Source organism: Papaver somniferum, chromosome 5 (assembly GCF_003573695.1).
Source record: "Papaver somniferum cultivar HN1 chromosome 5, ASM357369v1, whole genome shotgun sequence".
Lineage (NCBI taxonomy): Eukaryota > Viridiplantae > Streptophyta > Magnoliopsida > Ranunculales > Papaveraceae > Papaver > Papaver somniferum.
The window spans coordinates 193,915,222-193,932,759 of NC_039362.1; the positions used below are offsets into that span (position 1 = coordinate 193,915,222).

Below are 17,538 nucleotides of genomic sequence, written 5' to 3' on the forward strand. Positions count from 1 at the left end.
CTTCAATTTAACCCTCATCACAGCAACAAGCAATATCTTGATTGATATACGAATGGGACGGTAAACTCGACTTCTTTACATATCAAGTTCTTTAAATTTCCTGCATTTTACTTTCAAGTGAACTTGTGTTCCTTTTCTAGCTCTGATTACCTTAGTTTATTATAGCTGAGTCTGTAATTCCTGTTGTATCTTTACTTCAGTCTTTAGTAACTTGTAATAGCAATAATAGCACTTTTAGCACTAAACCTGTAAGACCAGAGATTGGATTATACTACAAGACTCAATCAAGGCTATAGCCTCAATTTTAATGATGGATCAAGACGAAAAACAAAGAAGTATTTGGATTTCAATCGGGCAGTTTACAGCAGCATCAAGATGCAAAGACCTGGCTAGCAACTTCAATCCATTGCATCGATCTCCTTCACCACCAACTAAGCTTTTGCGGACACTGTTGTGTCCATAAAACGTATAGCTTTTCTTGTGGAAAGCACTGACCGAAGGCCTTCTGACCTTCGACTCCAACATTCGTCCCCGATGCAACTACGACTGGAAGACAACTATCCTGCTCCAATATCATGTCTCTGCCGACTCTTGGCTTACCATTCGAATTGTATTTGATGAATCTTGGGGTATCATATACCCTCGTGTAACAATCTATTACTAGTTTAATAAATCTCATGCTTCAAAAAAAATGATCCTATGGTACCATCCTCCACAATATACTTCGATGGTTTTGGCATGGCATGCAATGGCAAGGTCTAGGGATAGGTAATTCAATTTTTAGACTCATTTTCCCATGATATTCAATTTCTTTTGAAAATTTTGGTACAAAATATATTGGTTGGATATTCAGATTCAGCCAATATTTGTTGGAAAAAATTGACAGTAAAATAGGGTGAAGAAAAGAATGTTGTATTAGGGTTCAAGGCTCTAAGGAAAGATTCTTTTCGATAATTATTCGATCCTTTCCCAATTGAATTGGCGAGTACAAACAGGTCAATGAATATCGCCGTCAGGATACTTGAAGCCCCACAACAGTTGTTGGATTCAAAGCTTGTACGACCTTGATCCAACCAAGAACACACTGGTTTTGAAACTGATGATGCTTGTAAGAAAGAAAACAAAGAAAGTTGAGAGATTCTACTTCTTTGAATGAAAACATTCATCACTACTTATAGGGGATCCATGTATATTGGAGATGCCTCTTCATTTCCAAAAGACACATAAGGTGTCTAATGGGAATGGTTGTATCTTTTGTGAACCATCACACCCATTAGAGGCGCCTCTTGATCTCCAACTAACATCCATTGTGTTTATTCAACACAGGATACTCCCCCGTCATAGCGGCAAACCAAAAATGAAAATCATTTTATTTTCCATGTTATTGAAAATATCCAACAATCTCCCCCTATTTTCAATAACCAAAAACATAAAAATAAAGTAAAACTTATAAAACAATAATGGCTGCATCACTCAAGTGACTGCCTACGTACCCGAGTGGGATCAAGCCAGCGAAGTTCAAGGTAAGTTGAGAGAAAGCATCATCGTGGAAACCAATACATAAATGATAGGTACTGAGGTAAGATATTCAAAGATTCATCGAGGTCCTATGGTGAATATAATCTTGAACCAAGTACCCCTTGTGATAAAGTCAGAACCTCCACACATATTGATTTCAGGAAGTAGTGTGTTCCGAAGCTCGCACATTAATGGCCCTGTGCTTTCTCCTGGATTCATGAGTCCTTTTCTGAGAACGGACTTATTCTCATAGGAAACGGCCTGATTTCCAAATACTCATATAGGTAAGTCTCGAAGGTGTTTCTGCGAGACACCTTGTGATAAAAGTTAGACTTATTAAGGATTTTCATCCATCCCTAAGATCACGCAGAATCAGTACACTAGAAGGACAATGGGAAGTTTTAGTTTAGTGTACCACAACCACTTCAATAACTTGTTAGTACCACATTGAACTTAGTTTATCTTTTTCAAGATATAACATAAGTTGGGTTTCCATTATTGGTGATCAAACAGACCTGAGTCCCATCTCCTTACACTTTATTGAATGCACATCCTTTGGTAGACACTTTGTGAAAGGGTCTGCCAAGTTGTTTTTCGATTCAATATAGTTTACTGCAACTACTCCCCTTTTGAGTAGTTGTCTGACAATCTGATGTCTAAGACTAGCATGTCTTGACTTTCCATTATAAGTCTTGTTTGAGACCTTATAGATCGTAGCCTGATTGTCACAGTTAATCATAACAGAAGGAGTTGGCTTCGTCCATTATGGGATTTCTACTAGTAAATTTCTAAGCCATTCTTCCTCGTTATTTATTAATTGCATCTAGTTATGCAATCAATTTTGACAACATTATTAAAATGTCCTTATTTGATTTTACAAAATAATTATAACTTCTCTAGTGATTATAATTAACATTTACTGTTAATTCACAAGAAGCCATTCTGTCATTATAGACTTGCATTCACTAGAGGCATAAGAAATTTGTAAGCAATTTACTTGTTACTTCAACAAGCACAATATCACGATGAATAACTCCTCTACTCATGCCCAATCCTCTACAAATTTTTACCCAAAGACATAGACAATGTCTATTTAACATTTTACATTATGTAATGCAAATGTTCATAATTTATGCATCGATAATATCGTAACACCTCATCATGGGATATTTGGTCGACCGTCCAATCATCCAATACGTTACATACTTACATATTAACCGGAATTTTCCTTTTGATGTCATTTAAGACATGCTAATTTCCAGATTTGGAACCATACAACTCTTAATGCAAGAATTATGTTCACATCTAAATGTTTCTCAACATTTATTGATGATTTCAGACTTCTAAATTTATAATTCTTATTGCAAGAGTCATACCCGTACCAAAGAATTGTAGTCTCAACAATCATTGGTGATCTCTATTGGTTCTCTAATCTTAGAGCATTCATGACAATACTCCTCTAGTGTCACGCAACCTATCATATGTTATTTAACGACACTTCTTTTCCAAGTACCGTGTGTGTCAATTTCTTCCGAAACACGGCTCAGAACATTTCTGAATAGAAATAAAACTTCAAATCCAATGCACTGGTACGGGTACCGTCCTTTTGGATTTGGGTCTCTTTGAGCACTACAATGATGGCTACAGAAGTTGGCCTTCCACTGTACTCAACATTCATCAACGAATTCCCACACTGAGAATATTTGTATGACATTGTCATATCAGTTCTCCCCCATTTCGTGACATAGCTCTATGTAACGAAGTACTGCTGAATTCCGAGAATTTAATACACATCATTTGAATTGACACAAATGGATCATATTGCAACTCCTCAAGGCGTGTGGTTCTGTATATGGACTAGTTCCATAATAGATACAAAATAATCATTTCGATCAGTGAGTGTGGGCTCCCATAAAATTGCCCCCAAATCTGGATACAGTTTCAGAATGTTCCGATATTGGACCAGCATCTGTGACTATGTACCCAGAGTTCGCCACAAGTAAATAACCACGCCATTAGGTAATAGATTAATTTACATGTTTCCACTAATTCACTGATCCACAAGCCAAAGACTTGGATCTCGATGACAGACTTGTCAGTTGTCAACTAATCAAGTCATTGTTAGTCATTGGTTAAGTTCCTATTGTATACTTTCACAAAAACTTCCTAAGAAAAGGAAATCATCAAATCCACCACACACCAACACAGGTAGGAGCTCAAGCAACATATCAGAACGTGTGGGTAAAACAAATACTAATTAATAGTGATCATGTTGTAATGAGAACTAAAAACTATTACTAAAAATAAAGTCAAACTTATTGACCCATGGAAAACAATTTGCATCCCCACTAGAAAATTACTGCCACTTTCTCTGGCTACTTCAAAAGTGGATACTCATGTCCGTAGCCCATGTACACAATTTGATTGTTTACAGATTGTCTTTATGTGTCCGTACAGGCACAAACCACCACTATTGATTTGTGTCAACCACATGGTACACATAGATTTCGAGTAGAAATCCTCAAATCCATACCAGTACGGATACTATCTTTATGGATTTGGCTTTCCTTTCCAAACATTCCAATCAATGCCTGCACATAATTCCTAAAGAAAGGAAATCTTCAAACCCATATAGCAGTTCTGTTACTACTCTTTGGATCTAGCTCTCTTTTGACAATATTCCTATCAATGCCAGCATGTATCACAATGCCTGGAACACCATGGGCAGTTCTCAAATTTCAACACAAATGTGTCATATGCATCTGTTCTGATAATTACTAATCAGAAATTCCTTAACCAAATAATTAGCCATTCCATAAATGCATGAATCATGGAATCATAAGCACTAAAACATGTCTTAACTAATGTTCAAAATCTACGAATAAGACAGAGCAATTGGTTACTTATCTCTTAATTATGACGGTCCCGGAGTTAGTACGTATGGTACTGTACCCTGCATAGTCTGATCCATCTAGTTTTCGCCTCCCCTGGTTGGCGACAGTTCCCCTGACAATAGCCTTTTCGTCTACGCACCAATGTTCGGAAATCGACATTTCGTGGAAATTGATTTTGCGATGGCCTGATGATGGGTACAATTGTGTTACAACACCAACACCTTCTACCTTGATTTTCTTAATTAGTTTGCTTTAGTTCTATTAATTGGTTTACTTATTTTTAGCTAGTTTTTAGATAAAACTCTTAAAATTAATTTCTCTTACGTAAATTCCAAGTCTTGATGGAGTATAAATACGTAACTTGAGTTGTATTAAATCATCAATCAATATAACAATTCAGTTTAACTAGTTTCTCCTTCTCAAGCTGGTGGCTAACTCTCAACTCAAAGGTTTATCTGGTTCCTAACTACAAAACAATCCTGTGAAGATTATCTTCACGACCCTTATTCTTGCGGAGATTACCTTCACAGCTTTTCTTCCAAGTCAAAAGGTTTAGAACCCTAACACCTGGATCAGAGCAGGTTTTCATCAAACCCTACATTTTACACAATTTTTTTTTACAATGGGTCAAAACTATACAGAAAATATGAAAAGCGTCAGTGACGGTATCTCTGATATGTCTAAAAACCTCGATACACTAATAACTGGTTTGGCTAAACAACAACTGGCAGAAGCCGAGCTGAAAAAAATCAAGGCTATTGAAAAACGTCAATTGAGAGAATAAGAACGCGTTGCTCGTCAACAAGAGACACTTACGAATAATAAAGTTCTCTCAGATGCCATTGCTACCACTATTACAACAACTTTCAATACCTTGTCCACAACTCCGTCGACAAGTATATCCACAGCTTTATATACTCACCTCTCTCAAAACCTATCCACATAGATCACCAATTCATTGAAGACAGTTTTTGCTGAATATATTCCTCAGCCTACTCCTAATGGTGATGGTAACAATCGTGGTACAAATCCTCCACCTCCGCTTGCCAGACCTAGTGTCATTAACCTCAAGTTTCCTTACTTTGATGGAGAGGATCATGATGGCTGGATTTTCAACGCTAATAAATTCTTCTCGGTTCATACAGCTGATGATGCTCTCAAGATTACCATTGCTGCAGCTAGTTTTAAAGGTGATGCTAGTGTATGGTATCGTTGGAAACAAACCAAAGTTACGATAGTTAAATGGGCAGAATTCTGTTCTCATGTTCGTGCTAGATTTTCCCCTGCCAAATTTGTTGATGCTCGACTAGCCATTAGCAAAATCGAACAAAAAGGATCAGTACGTGAACATATCCCTGAATTTGAAAGATTATTAAATTTTGTTGATTTTTCAGAGGATTATTTGATTAGTTGCTTTATTCGTTCATTAAAACCTCACATTGGTATGTCACCACCAACTTTAGCTGAGGCTTTTACTAAAGAAATCCATCAAGAAGAAGCTTATGCAGCTGTCAATAAGGCTGCTATACGACAACCTTATCGTCCTCCTCAATTCAGACCTGCATCCACAATGCAACCTACCCCATACAATAAATCTTCTTTGCCTCCTGGTGCTAGAAGATTATCTCCAGCTGAACAACGAGAACGACGAGCTCAAGGTCTTTGTTTAATTGTGATAAATTATTCACACCAAATCATATCTGTGAAAATCCAAGATTAACTCTACTAGACATTGATGAAGTGGAACCTGATTTATCAGCTGCAGAAACTGAAGAAAATACTATTTTTGATAACATTGAGATATCTGAATCCGAGCCTAACATTTCTTTGAATTCCTTGATGGGATCTCCCTTTCCTAGAACAATGAGGATTAATGGTTTTACAAGAGCTCAACCTATTACGGTGCTAATTGATTCAGGTTCAACACACAATTTTCTTCATCCTTCTTTGGCCAAGAAATGTGGTTATTCAATTCAATCCAACACTTTGCCACTTAGTGTTACGGTTGGAGATGGTGGTAAGTTAGATACTCGAGTATTTTGTCTTAATGTTCCCATTTGCCTTCAGAAGCGGGATTTCAAAACAGATTTTCATCTACTTGATATTAGTGGATGCGATGCAGTATTAGGAGTTCAATGGTTGCGAACTTTAGGACAAATAAAATGGGATTTTGCAAAGCTGACCAAGCAGTGGCGCAGCTATTTCATTAATTGGGGATAACAACCCTTCTGTCATGCTTATAGAAGCAGATTCAATGCAACGTTTGTTATGCACTGAAACTCATCCAATTTTCATTCAATTGTCTGCAATACATACTTCTACATATTTGCCACCTGACTCAGATCTTCCACCTGAAATATCTACATTAATTTCCAAGTTTGGTGACATTTTCAAAACTCATACATCTCTTCCACCAGAACGAGTTCATGATCATAAAATCCCACTTTAACCTGGTACTGCCCCTGTCAGATATCCTCATTTTCAGAAGGATGAAATAGAGAAGATAGTTCAAGAACTACAACAGGCTGGATTTATACGTCCAAGCTCCAGTTCTTACTCTTCTCCTATACTTATGGTGCGTAAAAAAGATGGTTCTTGGCGCATGTGTGTAGATTATCGAGCTCTAAACAAAGTCACTATCAAAGATAGTTTCCTTATTCCAATGGTAGATGAATTGCTGGATGAGTTATTTGGTGCAACTGTTTTTACAAAATTAGATTTGCGATCAGGGTATTATCAAATTCGACTTCATGGAGCTGATGTTTTAAAAACTGCGTTTAGAACACATGATGGTCATTTTGAGTTCTTAGTTTTTCCCTTTGGATTATCAAATGCTTTTGCTACATTTCAGAGTTTGATGAATCATATTTTCAGACCACATTTGCGAAGATTTGTTCTTGTCTTCTTTGATGATATACTTGTTTTCAGCAAGAATATGAAGGAGCATACTGAACACTTATCTACTGTATTTGATATACTAAGAGATAATTCTTTATTTGTCAAAAAATCCAAGTGCACTTTCTCTCAACCAACAGTGGGTTATCTTGGTCATGTAATTTCTTCTAAAGGTGTTTCAGTAGCGAATGACAAGATTGAATGCATCCTTTCATGGAAAATTCCTTCTACAATAAAGGAATTGCGCGGTTTTCTTGGCTTAGCTGGGTATTATCGAAAGTTTGTCAAAGATTATGGGAACATTAGTGCTCCATTAACACAACTGCTCAAAAAAGATGCTTTTGTATTGTCTGATAAGGCAACTAATGCATTCTGTTTATTGCAGAAAGCTCTCACTTCAACTCCAGTTCTACAGCCCCCTGAAGTCGCAAAAGAGTTTACCTTGGAAAGTGATGCTTCTGGTATTGGCATTGGCGCTGTCTTAACTCAGCAACAACGCCCGATTGCATTCTATAGTAAAGCACTTTCTGGGAAGAATCTTAATCTCTCTATTTACGATAAAGAGATGCTGGCCATTGTCTCTGCAGTTCAAAAATGGCGACCTTACTTACTTGGCAGACACTTTAAGATTTTTACTGATCATCACAGTCTCAAATTTTTCCTTGATCAGAAACTTTCTTCCATGGAGCAACAAAAGTGGTTATCTAAGTTATTGGGGTACGATTATGAAATTGTTTTTCGTCGCGGCGAAGAAAATGTTGCATCTGATGTACTATCAAGAAATGTTGGCTCTAATTTCCATATTTCTACACCTGTCTTCTCTGGAGTTAATGAGATTAGTAAAGAATGCCATGATGATGCTGATTTGGGAATCATTATCCAACAATTGCAGCAACATATGACCTCTAAGGTACATTTCTCCTACACTGATGGTATTTTACGTTTTAAAGGTCGTATAGTTGTACCTTCAAATTCTACTTGGTGCACAAAACTACTGGAAGAATTTCATTCAAACCCTATTGGAGGTCACTCTGGTTATTTAAGGACTTACAAGCGTCTACAACAAAAATTTTATTGAAGAGGCATGAAACACTCAGTGAAAGAATTTGTTTCTCATTGTGATACTTGCCATCGTAATAAGTCAGAGGCATTATCTCCTCCAGGGTTTTTGAGTCCTCTTCCAATCCCAGCTGACATTTGGATGGATATTTCTTTAGATTTCGTTGATGGTTTTCCAACTTCTAGTCGAAGAAATTCTATTTTAGTCGTTGTTGACAGACTATCTAAGTATGCTCATTTTATACCTCTCTCTCATCCATATACTGCAACTTCTGTTGCTGAAGTGTTTGTGCGCGAATTTGTCAGACTTCATGGTATGCCAAATAGTATAGTAAGTGATAGAGACCCAATTTTTATCAGCAATTTTTGGGAAGCATTTTTTTCCATGTAGAATACCAAACTCTTTCGAAGTACTGCATACCATCCACAATCAGATGGCCAAACAGAGGTGACAAATAGGACTCTCGAATGTTATCTTCGATGTTTTGTAGGAATGAAGCCAACTGAATGCGTTAAATGGATGCCATGGGCAGAATGATGATACAACACCAGTCATCACTCAGCTATTAACATGACACCTTATCAAGCTATTGATAGCATAATTCCTCCAACAATTGCTAGTTATCTTCCTGGTTCTACAGTTGTGAATGATGTTGATGTCAATTTAAGAGATCGAGGTCATACATTAAAGATCTTAAAGTTTCATCTTGAAGAAGCCCAAAAACGAATGAAGAACAATGCTGACGCAAATCGCACTGAAAGAAAATTTTAGATTAATGATTAGGTGTTTTTACGTCTTCAGCCATACATACAATCGTCAGTTGCTGCTCAGTCTTTTTATAAACTTTCTCCTAAGTTTTATGGGCCTTATCGCATCATTGAGAAGATTGGTGAAGTTGCGTATAAATTGGAATTACCTACTACAAGCCGTATACATCCAATTTTTCATGTTTCTCAGCTTAAGTTGAAACTTGGCCTTTCTGCTGATGTTGAACAAACTTTACCAAGCATAATCGATTATGAGAAATGGGAACCAGACTCTGTCTTACAACGACAAATGTACAAGAAAAACAATAATGCTAGAACTAAGTGGTTAGTTCAATGGAAAGGTCATCCCAAAGAAGAAGCAACTTGGGAAGATGCAGATGAAATTCTCGCTCGTTTTCCAAAGTTTAAAGCTTGATGACAAGCTATTTTTCCAGCAGGGTGGGATGTTACGACACCAACACCTTCTATCTTGATTTCCTTAATTAGTTTGTTTTAGTTCTCTTAATTGGTTTACTTATTTTTAGCTAGTTTCCATGTTTAGATAAAACTCTTAAAATTAGTTTCTCTTACGTAAACTCCAAGTCTTGGTGGAGTATAAGTACGTAACTTGGGTTGCATTAAATCATCAATCAATATAACAATTCAGTTTAACTAGTTTCTCCTTCTCAAGCTGGTGGCTAACCCCCAACTCAAAGGGTTTATCTGGTTCCTAACTACAAAAAATCATGTGAAGATTATCTTCATGACCCTTATTCTTGTGAAGATTACCTTCACAGCTTTTCTTCCAAGTCAAAAGGTCTAAAACCCTAACAAATTGCGATTTCCATCTTGCTTTTCATTACCAGGAATTCCGATTTGCAGGAAACAACTGATCAGATAGCAAATCAACGACGAAACCCAAATCACCCTTCTTCAAAAACTCGGTAACATATGATCTCTAATCAAAAGGCCCAATTTCTGGAGATAGGATGAAGGACCAAATTTGAATCGTCCACACCTCTAACGATTCAGAGTATTTTAGGAAAAATCCAACTCTCCGTTATACTTATCCAAGACTCTTCTTCCCTGAAGCCGTACTTCAAAAAACTCAAATGAAGTTTCATCCTCTTTTATCGAAGTTAACTGTCGAAAACTGATGGAAAATTGACACTAAAACAAAGTGAAGAAAAGAATGTTGTATTAGGGTTCAAGGCCCCAATGAAAGATTCTTTTCGACAATCATTCGACCCTTTCCCAATTGAATTGGCGAGTACAAACAGGTCAATGAATATCGCCGTCAGGATACTTGAAGCCCCACAACGATTGTTGGATTCAAAGCTTGTACGACCTTGATCCAACCAAGAACACACTGGTTTTGAAACTGATGATGCCTGTAAGAAAGAAAACAAAAAAAGTTGAGAGATTCTACTTCTTTGAATGGAAAAAAATCATCACTACTTATAGGGAAACCATGTCTATTGGGGATGCTTCTTCATTTCCAAAAGACACATAAGGTGTCTAATGGGAATGGTTGTATCTTTGGTGAACCATCACACCCATTAGAGGTGCCTCTTGATCTCCAACTAATAAATCCAAAGTATTAAAAAATTCAAGTGGATTTTTGGTGTGGCATGATAACTCCACGTGTCCCTTTTCTTCATCTCTCACCCAACACATATTCCTTCTTCTACTTCCTCAAACTGAAGAAATAATCATTAAAAAAAACACACAGAGAAACCCCAAATCTCAAAATTAAGGTTTCCTCGGATATCCTTTCTGTCAAAAACACATAAACCCTTCAACTGATTCCATTCAATTTGCAGCTGTTATGGTTTTCAAACTCCACCTGTAAAACCCTTCAAGAACAAACATGGCTGCAACAACTCTAGGATTAACTTCTTCTTCAAAACTCAAATTCAGTTTCCCTGTAACCTCATCATCTTATTCATTTCCACACAATCAATTTCTTTCACCTCGTTTTAATTTTAGTATTGAAACAACAGAAAAATCAGTGAAGTCAACTTTCAATAAGAAGAATCAGTCTCCATGTCTTGTTTCTTCAAAAAGGAGCAAAATTTGGGGGTTTCGATTATCTGGGTATCTTGAATTGGATAGAGGGGGTTTAGTAACTACTGATGATGATGAGAAAGAAGATGAAATGAGTGAAGGGTTTTTCGAAGCAATTGAAGAAATGGAGAGAATGGTTAGAGAACCATCAGATGTTCTTCAAGAAATGAATACAAGACTCACATCCAGAGAATTGAAGCTGGTTTTAGTTTATTTCTCACAAGAAGGGAGGGATTCATGGTGTGCATTAGAAGTATTTGAATGGTTGCAAAAAGAGAATAGAGTTGATAAAGAAACAATGGAACTAATGATTTCAATTATGTGTGGTTGGGTTAAGAAATTGATTACAGATGATAATCATGTTGTGTCCGATGTTGTTGATTTGTTAATGGAGATGGATTGTGCTGGATTGAAACCTTGTTTTAGTATGATTGAGAAAGTTATTTCGTTGTATTGGGAGGTTGAGAAGAGGGAGATGGGTGTGATGTTTGTTAAGGAAGTGTTGAAGAGAGGGATTGAGTATACTGTGGAGGATAATGATAGTGGGAAAGGTGGTCCAATTGGTTATCTTGCTTGGAAGATGATGGTATGTGCTTTTTTAGTTCACCCTATCTTGTTGTTGCTTAAATGCTTTTTTGCTTGCTCACTAGTCTGAAAACATTCATTTAATACTTGATTGATATGGGCATTCGTTTGATTAACATTCATATTACTTTGTTTGATTACTTTGTTTGATTAGTCTGAGAAATAGAGGTTTGATGACTTGTTTGGTGATTGGCTGGTTGTTTGCATGGTGCTTGTGGTTCGGTTAAGTTAGTTATTACTAAAATTGTATAGTTATCTTTTCTTGGATTGTGAGATGCTGATGGGAGCATTGATGCACTATTGAATTGTGAGATATTCTTGCATTGTTAACAATATATTGCAGTTAATCATACTTCAATGTTTAAGTTATGCGTGTGTTTTCTTGAAATTTTTCCTACTGAAATGTACTGGTGCGTTGGAGTCGTTTCTTTTAATGCCTACCGATGAGTTTGATGCCTTGGAGTCGTTTCCTTTAGTTGTTCTCTACCAATGGGTGACTTCACCTGCACCGAGTGCTTTCATAGTGTTTAGTGTTATGGCCGATTAAGAGTATTACCTCAAATAGCGATTTTCACCAATGCTTTGTCTGCTAATGTATTGAATCTTGACATGTACTCTTTTGCTGCTGATTTCATTTCAACCACTTTCTATGTCTGTCTTGAGTTCTGATGTGAAGAATGATTGTCAATTGTTTGCTTTGACTCTTTCAGATTGATGAAGATTACTCTGGTGCTGTTAAATTGGTAATTGACTTTAGGGACTGTGGACTAAAACCAGAGCCCTATAGTTACCTTATTGCCATGTCAGCTGTTGTTAAGGAGTTGAATGAGTTCTCTAAAGCACTGCGCAAGTTAAAAGGTTACACGAAAGCCAATTTGGTTGCGGAGCTTGATATTGAGAATGTCAGGCTTATTGAAAAGTATCAATCAGATCTTGTTGAGGTTGGGGTCAAATTATCCAACTGGGTAACTCAAGAAGGAAGCACTGCGCAGTCTGAATTAGTACATGAGAGATTGCTGGCTATGTACATATGTGCTGGTCAAGGAATAGAGGCTGAACGACAATTGTGGGAAATGAAGCTCGTGGGTAAACAACCTGGTCGAGAGCTTTACGATGTAGTCTTGGCCATATGTGCCTCCCAAAAGGAAGCCAATGCTGTAACACGGTTGCTTAGTGGGATGGAGTTTGCCAGCTCTGTTGTCAAGAAGAAAACACTATCCTGGTTGTTGAGGGGATACGTAAAAGGCGGGCATTTTGAGGATGCTTATGAAACTTTAGTGAAGATGCTAGACATGGGTTTGTGTCCCGAGTATCTGGACAGGGCAGCCGTGCTGCAGGGACTGCGGAAAAGGATACAACAGACTGGAAATTACGAGTCCTATCTTAAGCTCTTGAAGCGCCTCTTTGAAGAAAACCTGACTGGACCTGCCCTTGTATATATGCATATAGACAGGTACAATCTCTGGATTATAAAAATGCTCTAAAGAGCACAAATGGATTCCAAAGCCAAGGAACCCAGGAAGCTCTATACTGTTTTCTGTAACATCTTAGTATTTAGGACCTTTGAATAAGCAATTTTGCACTTTTCCACGATTGTAAAGTCGGACGGTCAGTCATGGATGTTGAGCTTTTACCACCACTAGCAGAAGATTGGCGAGGGTATTGAGGTGGAGTAGAAATAAGGGCGTGTTAGCATCTTTGAGAAGTATTTTTGTGTTCAGTTCGTCGATAGCAGAAGTTGCTCTTCTTCGTCCTCCTCTTCTCCTCGAGCTCAACGTTGTAAGAAGGGATTACTTTTGCTGATATCTCCGTCTCCTTTATGGTACTGTCTTTGGTTTTTGTTCTTATAGCCATATGAATAATAAATGTAAGCACTAATAAGAAACATCAGAACTGTATATGATGTATAGTTAATGTTCTGATAACAACAACAATGTATATGTTATAGAAATATATGTTCCTTTCAGTTGTTTCAAGTTCTTTATGATTCAAGCTTTGAAGCTTTTACTGGTATGCTCATGGCGCCTCGTGGCAGGGTACTGGCTTCAGAAACCTTCTTGTGGTTCAGAGGGTGGTCGAGCCATGAACGGTCTTCTTTCGGATGATGATTATTATCTGTTAAATCTTGATTTAAACAACAACTGCTTTCATAGCTCAGTTGGTTAGAGCACCCGTTTAGTAAGCGGGAGGTCTTGAGTTCAACTCTCAATGAAAGCATGCTTTCATTTTTGCTTTTGCTATTCATTTGGAAATTGGCATTACGCATAGGGGATGAGTTACGAGGAAACTTAACTAAAATTTGATTACCTGAACTTTGTTTTGGCATTTCCTTCTTCTCCTCCAGCATTTACAAGGCACTCAGCAGTTGCAGTGCAAGTACTGAGGATATCATGCTGGTTTTATTAAAGTCAATGTTGATGCAGCATTTGTTCCTAATAGGGGTGCTGCAGGTGCAATTGCGCAAAATCATCTGGGTATATCTTGGAAGGCTGATGTACAGCATTTCCTTTGATGCAACTTCTCCTTTGATTGCTATAACCTTTTATCCAAGGTTGTATCATTTTTATTAATCATTTATTTTTTTACCGGTATGGAATGATAAACCTTTTTGATAACTCACCCTTCAAACTTCAAACTAATACCCACAGTGCTTTACTCAGTTTGGCAAACAGGATGAGCCAAACAATGGCTGAGTTTGAATACATGAGTCCACTTGCCGCAGTTCAAACTCATATATTCTCAGGTTAGCAAGTTGCAAATGACTTTGTTTTACCAAATTCAGTTGATTTCGTGGAGGTATTTTATTTTTTAAATTGAAGTTTCGTGGAGGTTTTGTTCTTAGATAATGATTGCATGCAGAATAATGAAACGCCATCAAAAATCTTCCTTGTCAATTGCTTGACAAGTTGACAGCCATCCAGCAACCATTGGTGGGTCATGATGTTGCAGGAGCATATGTGAGGAACCTCGAATCCATGATTAAGAAGCACGTAATATGCTCGTGGAAAAAGAGGTTGATTCCATCCTAAAGAACTGTGGTTTGTCAAACAAGATTTCTTTGATCCAGAATTTTTCTGAAATTGAAGAAACAGTTATAATGTGTTAGCGGATTCATTTTCAGAGTATTTGAGGGATTTCTTTGGCCTCATTCCAGGAAGTCACGGCGGGTTACTACCAGAATTCCAAAAAATGCAAGTCTCTCGACTCGACTCCGTTCAGAAGCTTGTGTCCAACTTTGCAAGCAGTCTAGTTAACTTCAGATGCTTTGTGTGCACAACTTTGCACTAGCTCATAGTTGGTCAAAGACCAAAGTCATGTGTCCTAAAATAGTAACACTACATCTTTGTTATCAGAGAAAAAGAAAACATAAAGATATGTGGGAATTCATAATTCAAGATGGGAAACAAATTTGTTATTACTCTTTCTGAACACACAACCACAAATGTTGGATTTGTATTACAAGATATCACAAAAACAAAACAAAACAAAACAAAAGCGAATGTAAAGGAAAAATGCTCTTATTTCCTGCAACCTGTAAACCTTCACTGATGCAGAAATAAAACCCATGATAAATATAAATAACAATTTGGTTACTTAGAAAATGCCAGGGATGTGTGTTAATGCGATGTGTCAAAATGAACGTTTTCAGGAACATGGTGTTGTTAGTGGGGGGAGTGGAGGAATCTTTGTGAAGCGAAGATGTTTAGTAGTATTTGGGAGCGACGTAAGCCGATGGTGGTGGTGGTGATGAGTAATCATATTTGGGAATGTATTTTGGTGATGGGTATTTGGGAGCAACGTAAGTTGGTGGTGGTGGTGATGAGTATATGTATTTAGGGGTATATTTGGGTGATGGGTATTTGGCAGCGACGTAAACTGGTGGAGGAGGTGATGGGTAGACATATTTGGGAGCAACATATGCCGGTGGTGGTGGAGAAGGATATTTGTATGAATGTTTAGGTTTGTATTCATGTTTAGGCTTGTATTCATGTTTGGGGGCAAAGTAAGCTGGTGGTGGTGGAGACTTGTAGTAGTAGGTTGGTGGTGGAGATGGGTAAACTATGGGAGCAACGTGAGCTGGTGGTGGTGGGGATGGGTAAACTGCGGGAGCGACGTAAGCTGGTGGTGGTGGGGATGGAGATGGGTAAACTACGGGAGCAACGTAAGCTGGTGGTGGTGGTGATGGGTATGTGGGAGCGACATAAGCCGGTGGTGGTGGTGATGGGTGAACATATTTAGGAGTATATGTTGGTTTGTATCTGGGGGCGACATAAACTGGTGGTGGTGGTGATGCATATACATATTTGGGAGTGTAGGTTGGGGTTGGGTATTTGGGAGCTACGTAAACGGGTGGTGGTGGTGACGCATAGACATATTTGGGAGTATAGGTTGGTGTTGGGTATTTTGGAGCTACATAAACTGGTGGTGGTGGTGATGCATAGACATATTTGGGAGTATACTTGGGTGATGGGTATTTTGGAGCGACGTAAACGGGTGGTGGTGGAGAAGCATATTTGTACTCATGTTTAGGTTTGTACTCATGATCAGGAAGATATACCTGGGCAGTAACCTCCACGACTGGTTTCTTGTAGGGAGTTTCTTTGTAGTTGGGTGTGTATGGCTCGTAATCAGCTAGTGCAACATTGATTAGAACAAAGAAGGTTAAAGCATAAACCAGACAAGCTGAAAGCCTTGCCATATTGAATAGTGGAGGCAAGAGAGAAAAGAAAGAATACTGTTTGTAGAGCTTATGATGAGAATACAGAGAAATCTAAACTGATTTATATAGTGCAGCACATGATTACATTTTCCTCTCATATCAAACTTAATCTATTTAATAATGCACACTTGCAGACATGCAGGTTAGCGTTGTACCACTAACTCCATGTCTTAACGTAAGTCAAGTCATGCACGATCTTTTAATTGGGTGATCAATGATTGATTGAATATGGACACATTCTTGTACGTGGTGGGCTGTTTGTTAACTATAGATCATATAGACTTATCAAACATGGTAAGATGAAAGTAATATTACAGGAAGATGCATTTTCTGTTTTGGTTGGGTCATCGAATTTGCTGAACATACTGATAGTACCAAAATATTTGTGCCAAGATTCAAGGTTGGGGTAGTAAACGTCATAAAGTCTTTAAATCTTACAGAGCCCCATACATTTCAATTTGCAAAGATTGAGATTCCTACATGCAAACAAATTTACATCTACGAAAAGTTAAACCTGTATATGACCATCAAACCACCCTATTACGAAAGATATATCCATATTTAAAAAGTTAAAATGGAGAAAAATCGGCTTAGCTTCACATCGTCACTGATCCATCATCTCTCAGTCTTTAATGCAGTCACTTTATATTTTGCATAGTATGAACTATGAAATTAATACATGCATTCCTGGTTGACAGATTTTAATGAAACTGATTTCATTAATAAGTTGTTGTCATAAAGACATTACAAGAAAGTACTTCTTTATATAGATAAGTTTTGGTTTACAGAGAGTCACACAAAAGGGAGAGATAACTTATCACAAGAACAAGACTCATCACAGTACAGTGAGATAAGCAGATCAGACTGTAACTTAACAAAAGTAAAAGGGAGAAGGTAAAACTAAAAGCAGTAAAACTCACATTCACTCTAACACTCCCCCTCAAATCTGAGCAGATGGGAAACAATGCATCAGGTTTTCCTTCAAAATTGAGAAACGAGTGCATATAAGTCCTTTAGTGAGAAGAATATCAGTGAGCTGAGCAGCTGTGGGAA

General features: G+C 37.6%; 2 protein-coding genes and 1 non-coding gene across 3 annotated transcripts; 2 read left to right on the top strand and 1 right to left on the bottom strand.

Moving 5' to 3' along the window:
• Nucleotides 1-10,774: 10,774 nt before the first annotated feature.
• LOC113284163 (pentatricopeptide repeat-containing protein At2g30100, chloroplastic-like) lies at nt 10,775-13,741 on the top strand. The gene is made up of 2 exons (XM_026533573.1): nt 10,775-11,766; nt 12,476-13,741. The coding sequence occupies exons 1-2, from the start codon at nt 10,984-10,986 to the stop codon at nt 13,247-13,249; spliced, it is 1,557 nt and encodes a 518-aa protein (XP_026389358.1). The 5' UTR covers nt 10,775-10,983; the 3' UTR covers nt 13,250-13,741.
• A 167-nt stretch (nt 13,742-13,908) lies between these two features.
• On the top strand, nt 13,909-13,982 carry TRNAT-AGU. The gene has a single exon. It is a non-coding gene; the product is annotated as a tRNA-Thr (tRNA).
• Nucleotides 13,983-15,468: 1,486 nt separating this feature from the next.
• Nucleotides 15,469-16,464, bottom strand: LOC113280456 (extensin-2-like). Its single transcript, XM_026529077.1, has one exon. It carries the CDS (start codon nt 16,462-16,464, stop codon nt 15,469-15,471), a length of 996 nt encoding a protein of 331 aa, XP_026384862.1.
• Nucleotides 16,465-17,538: the final 1,074 nt, after the last annotated feature.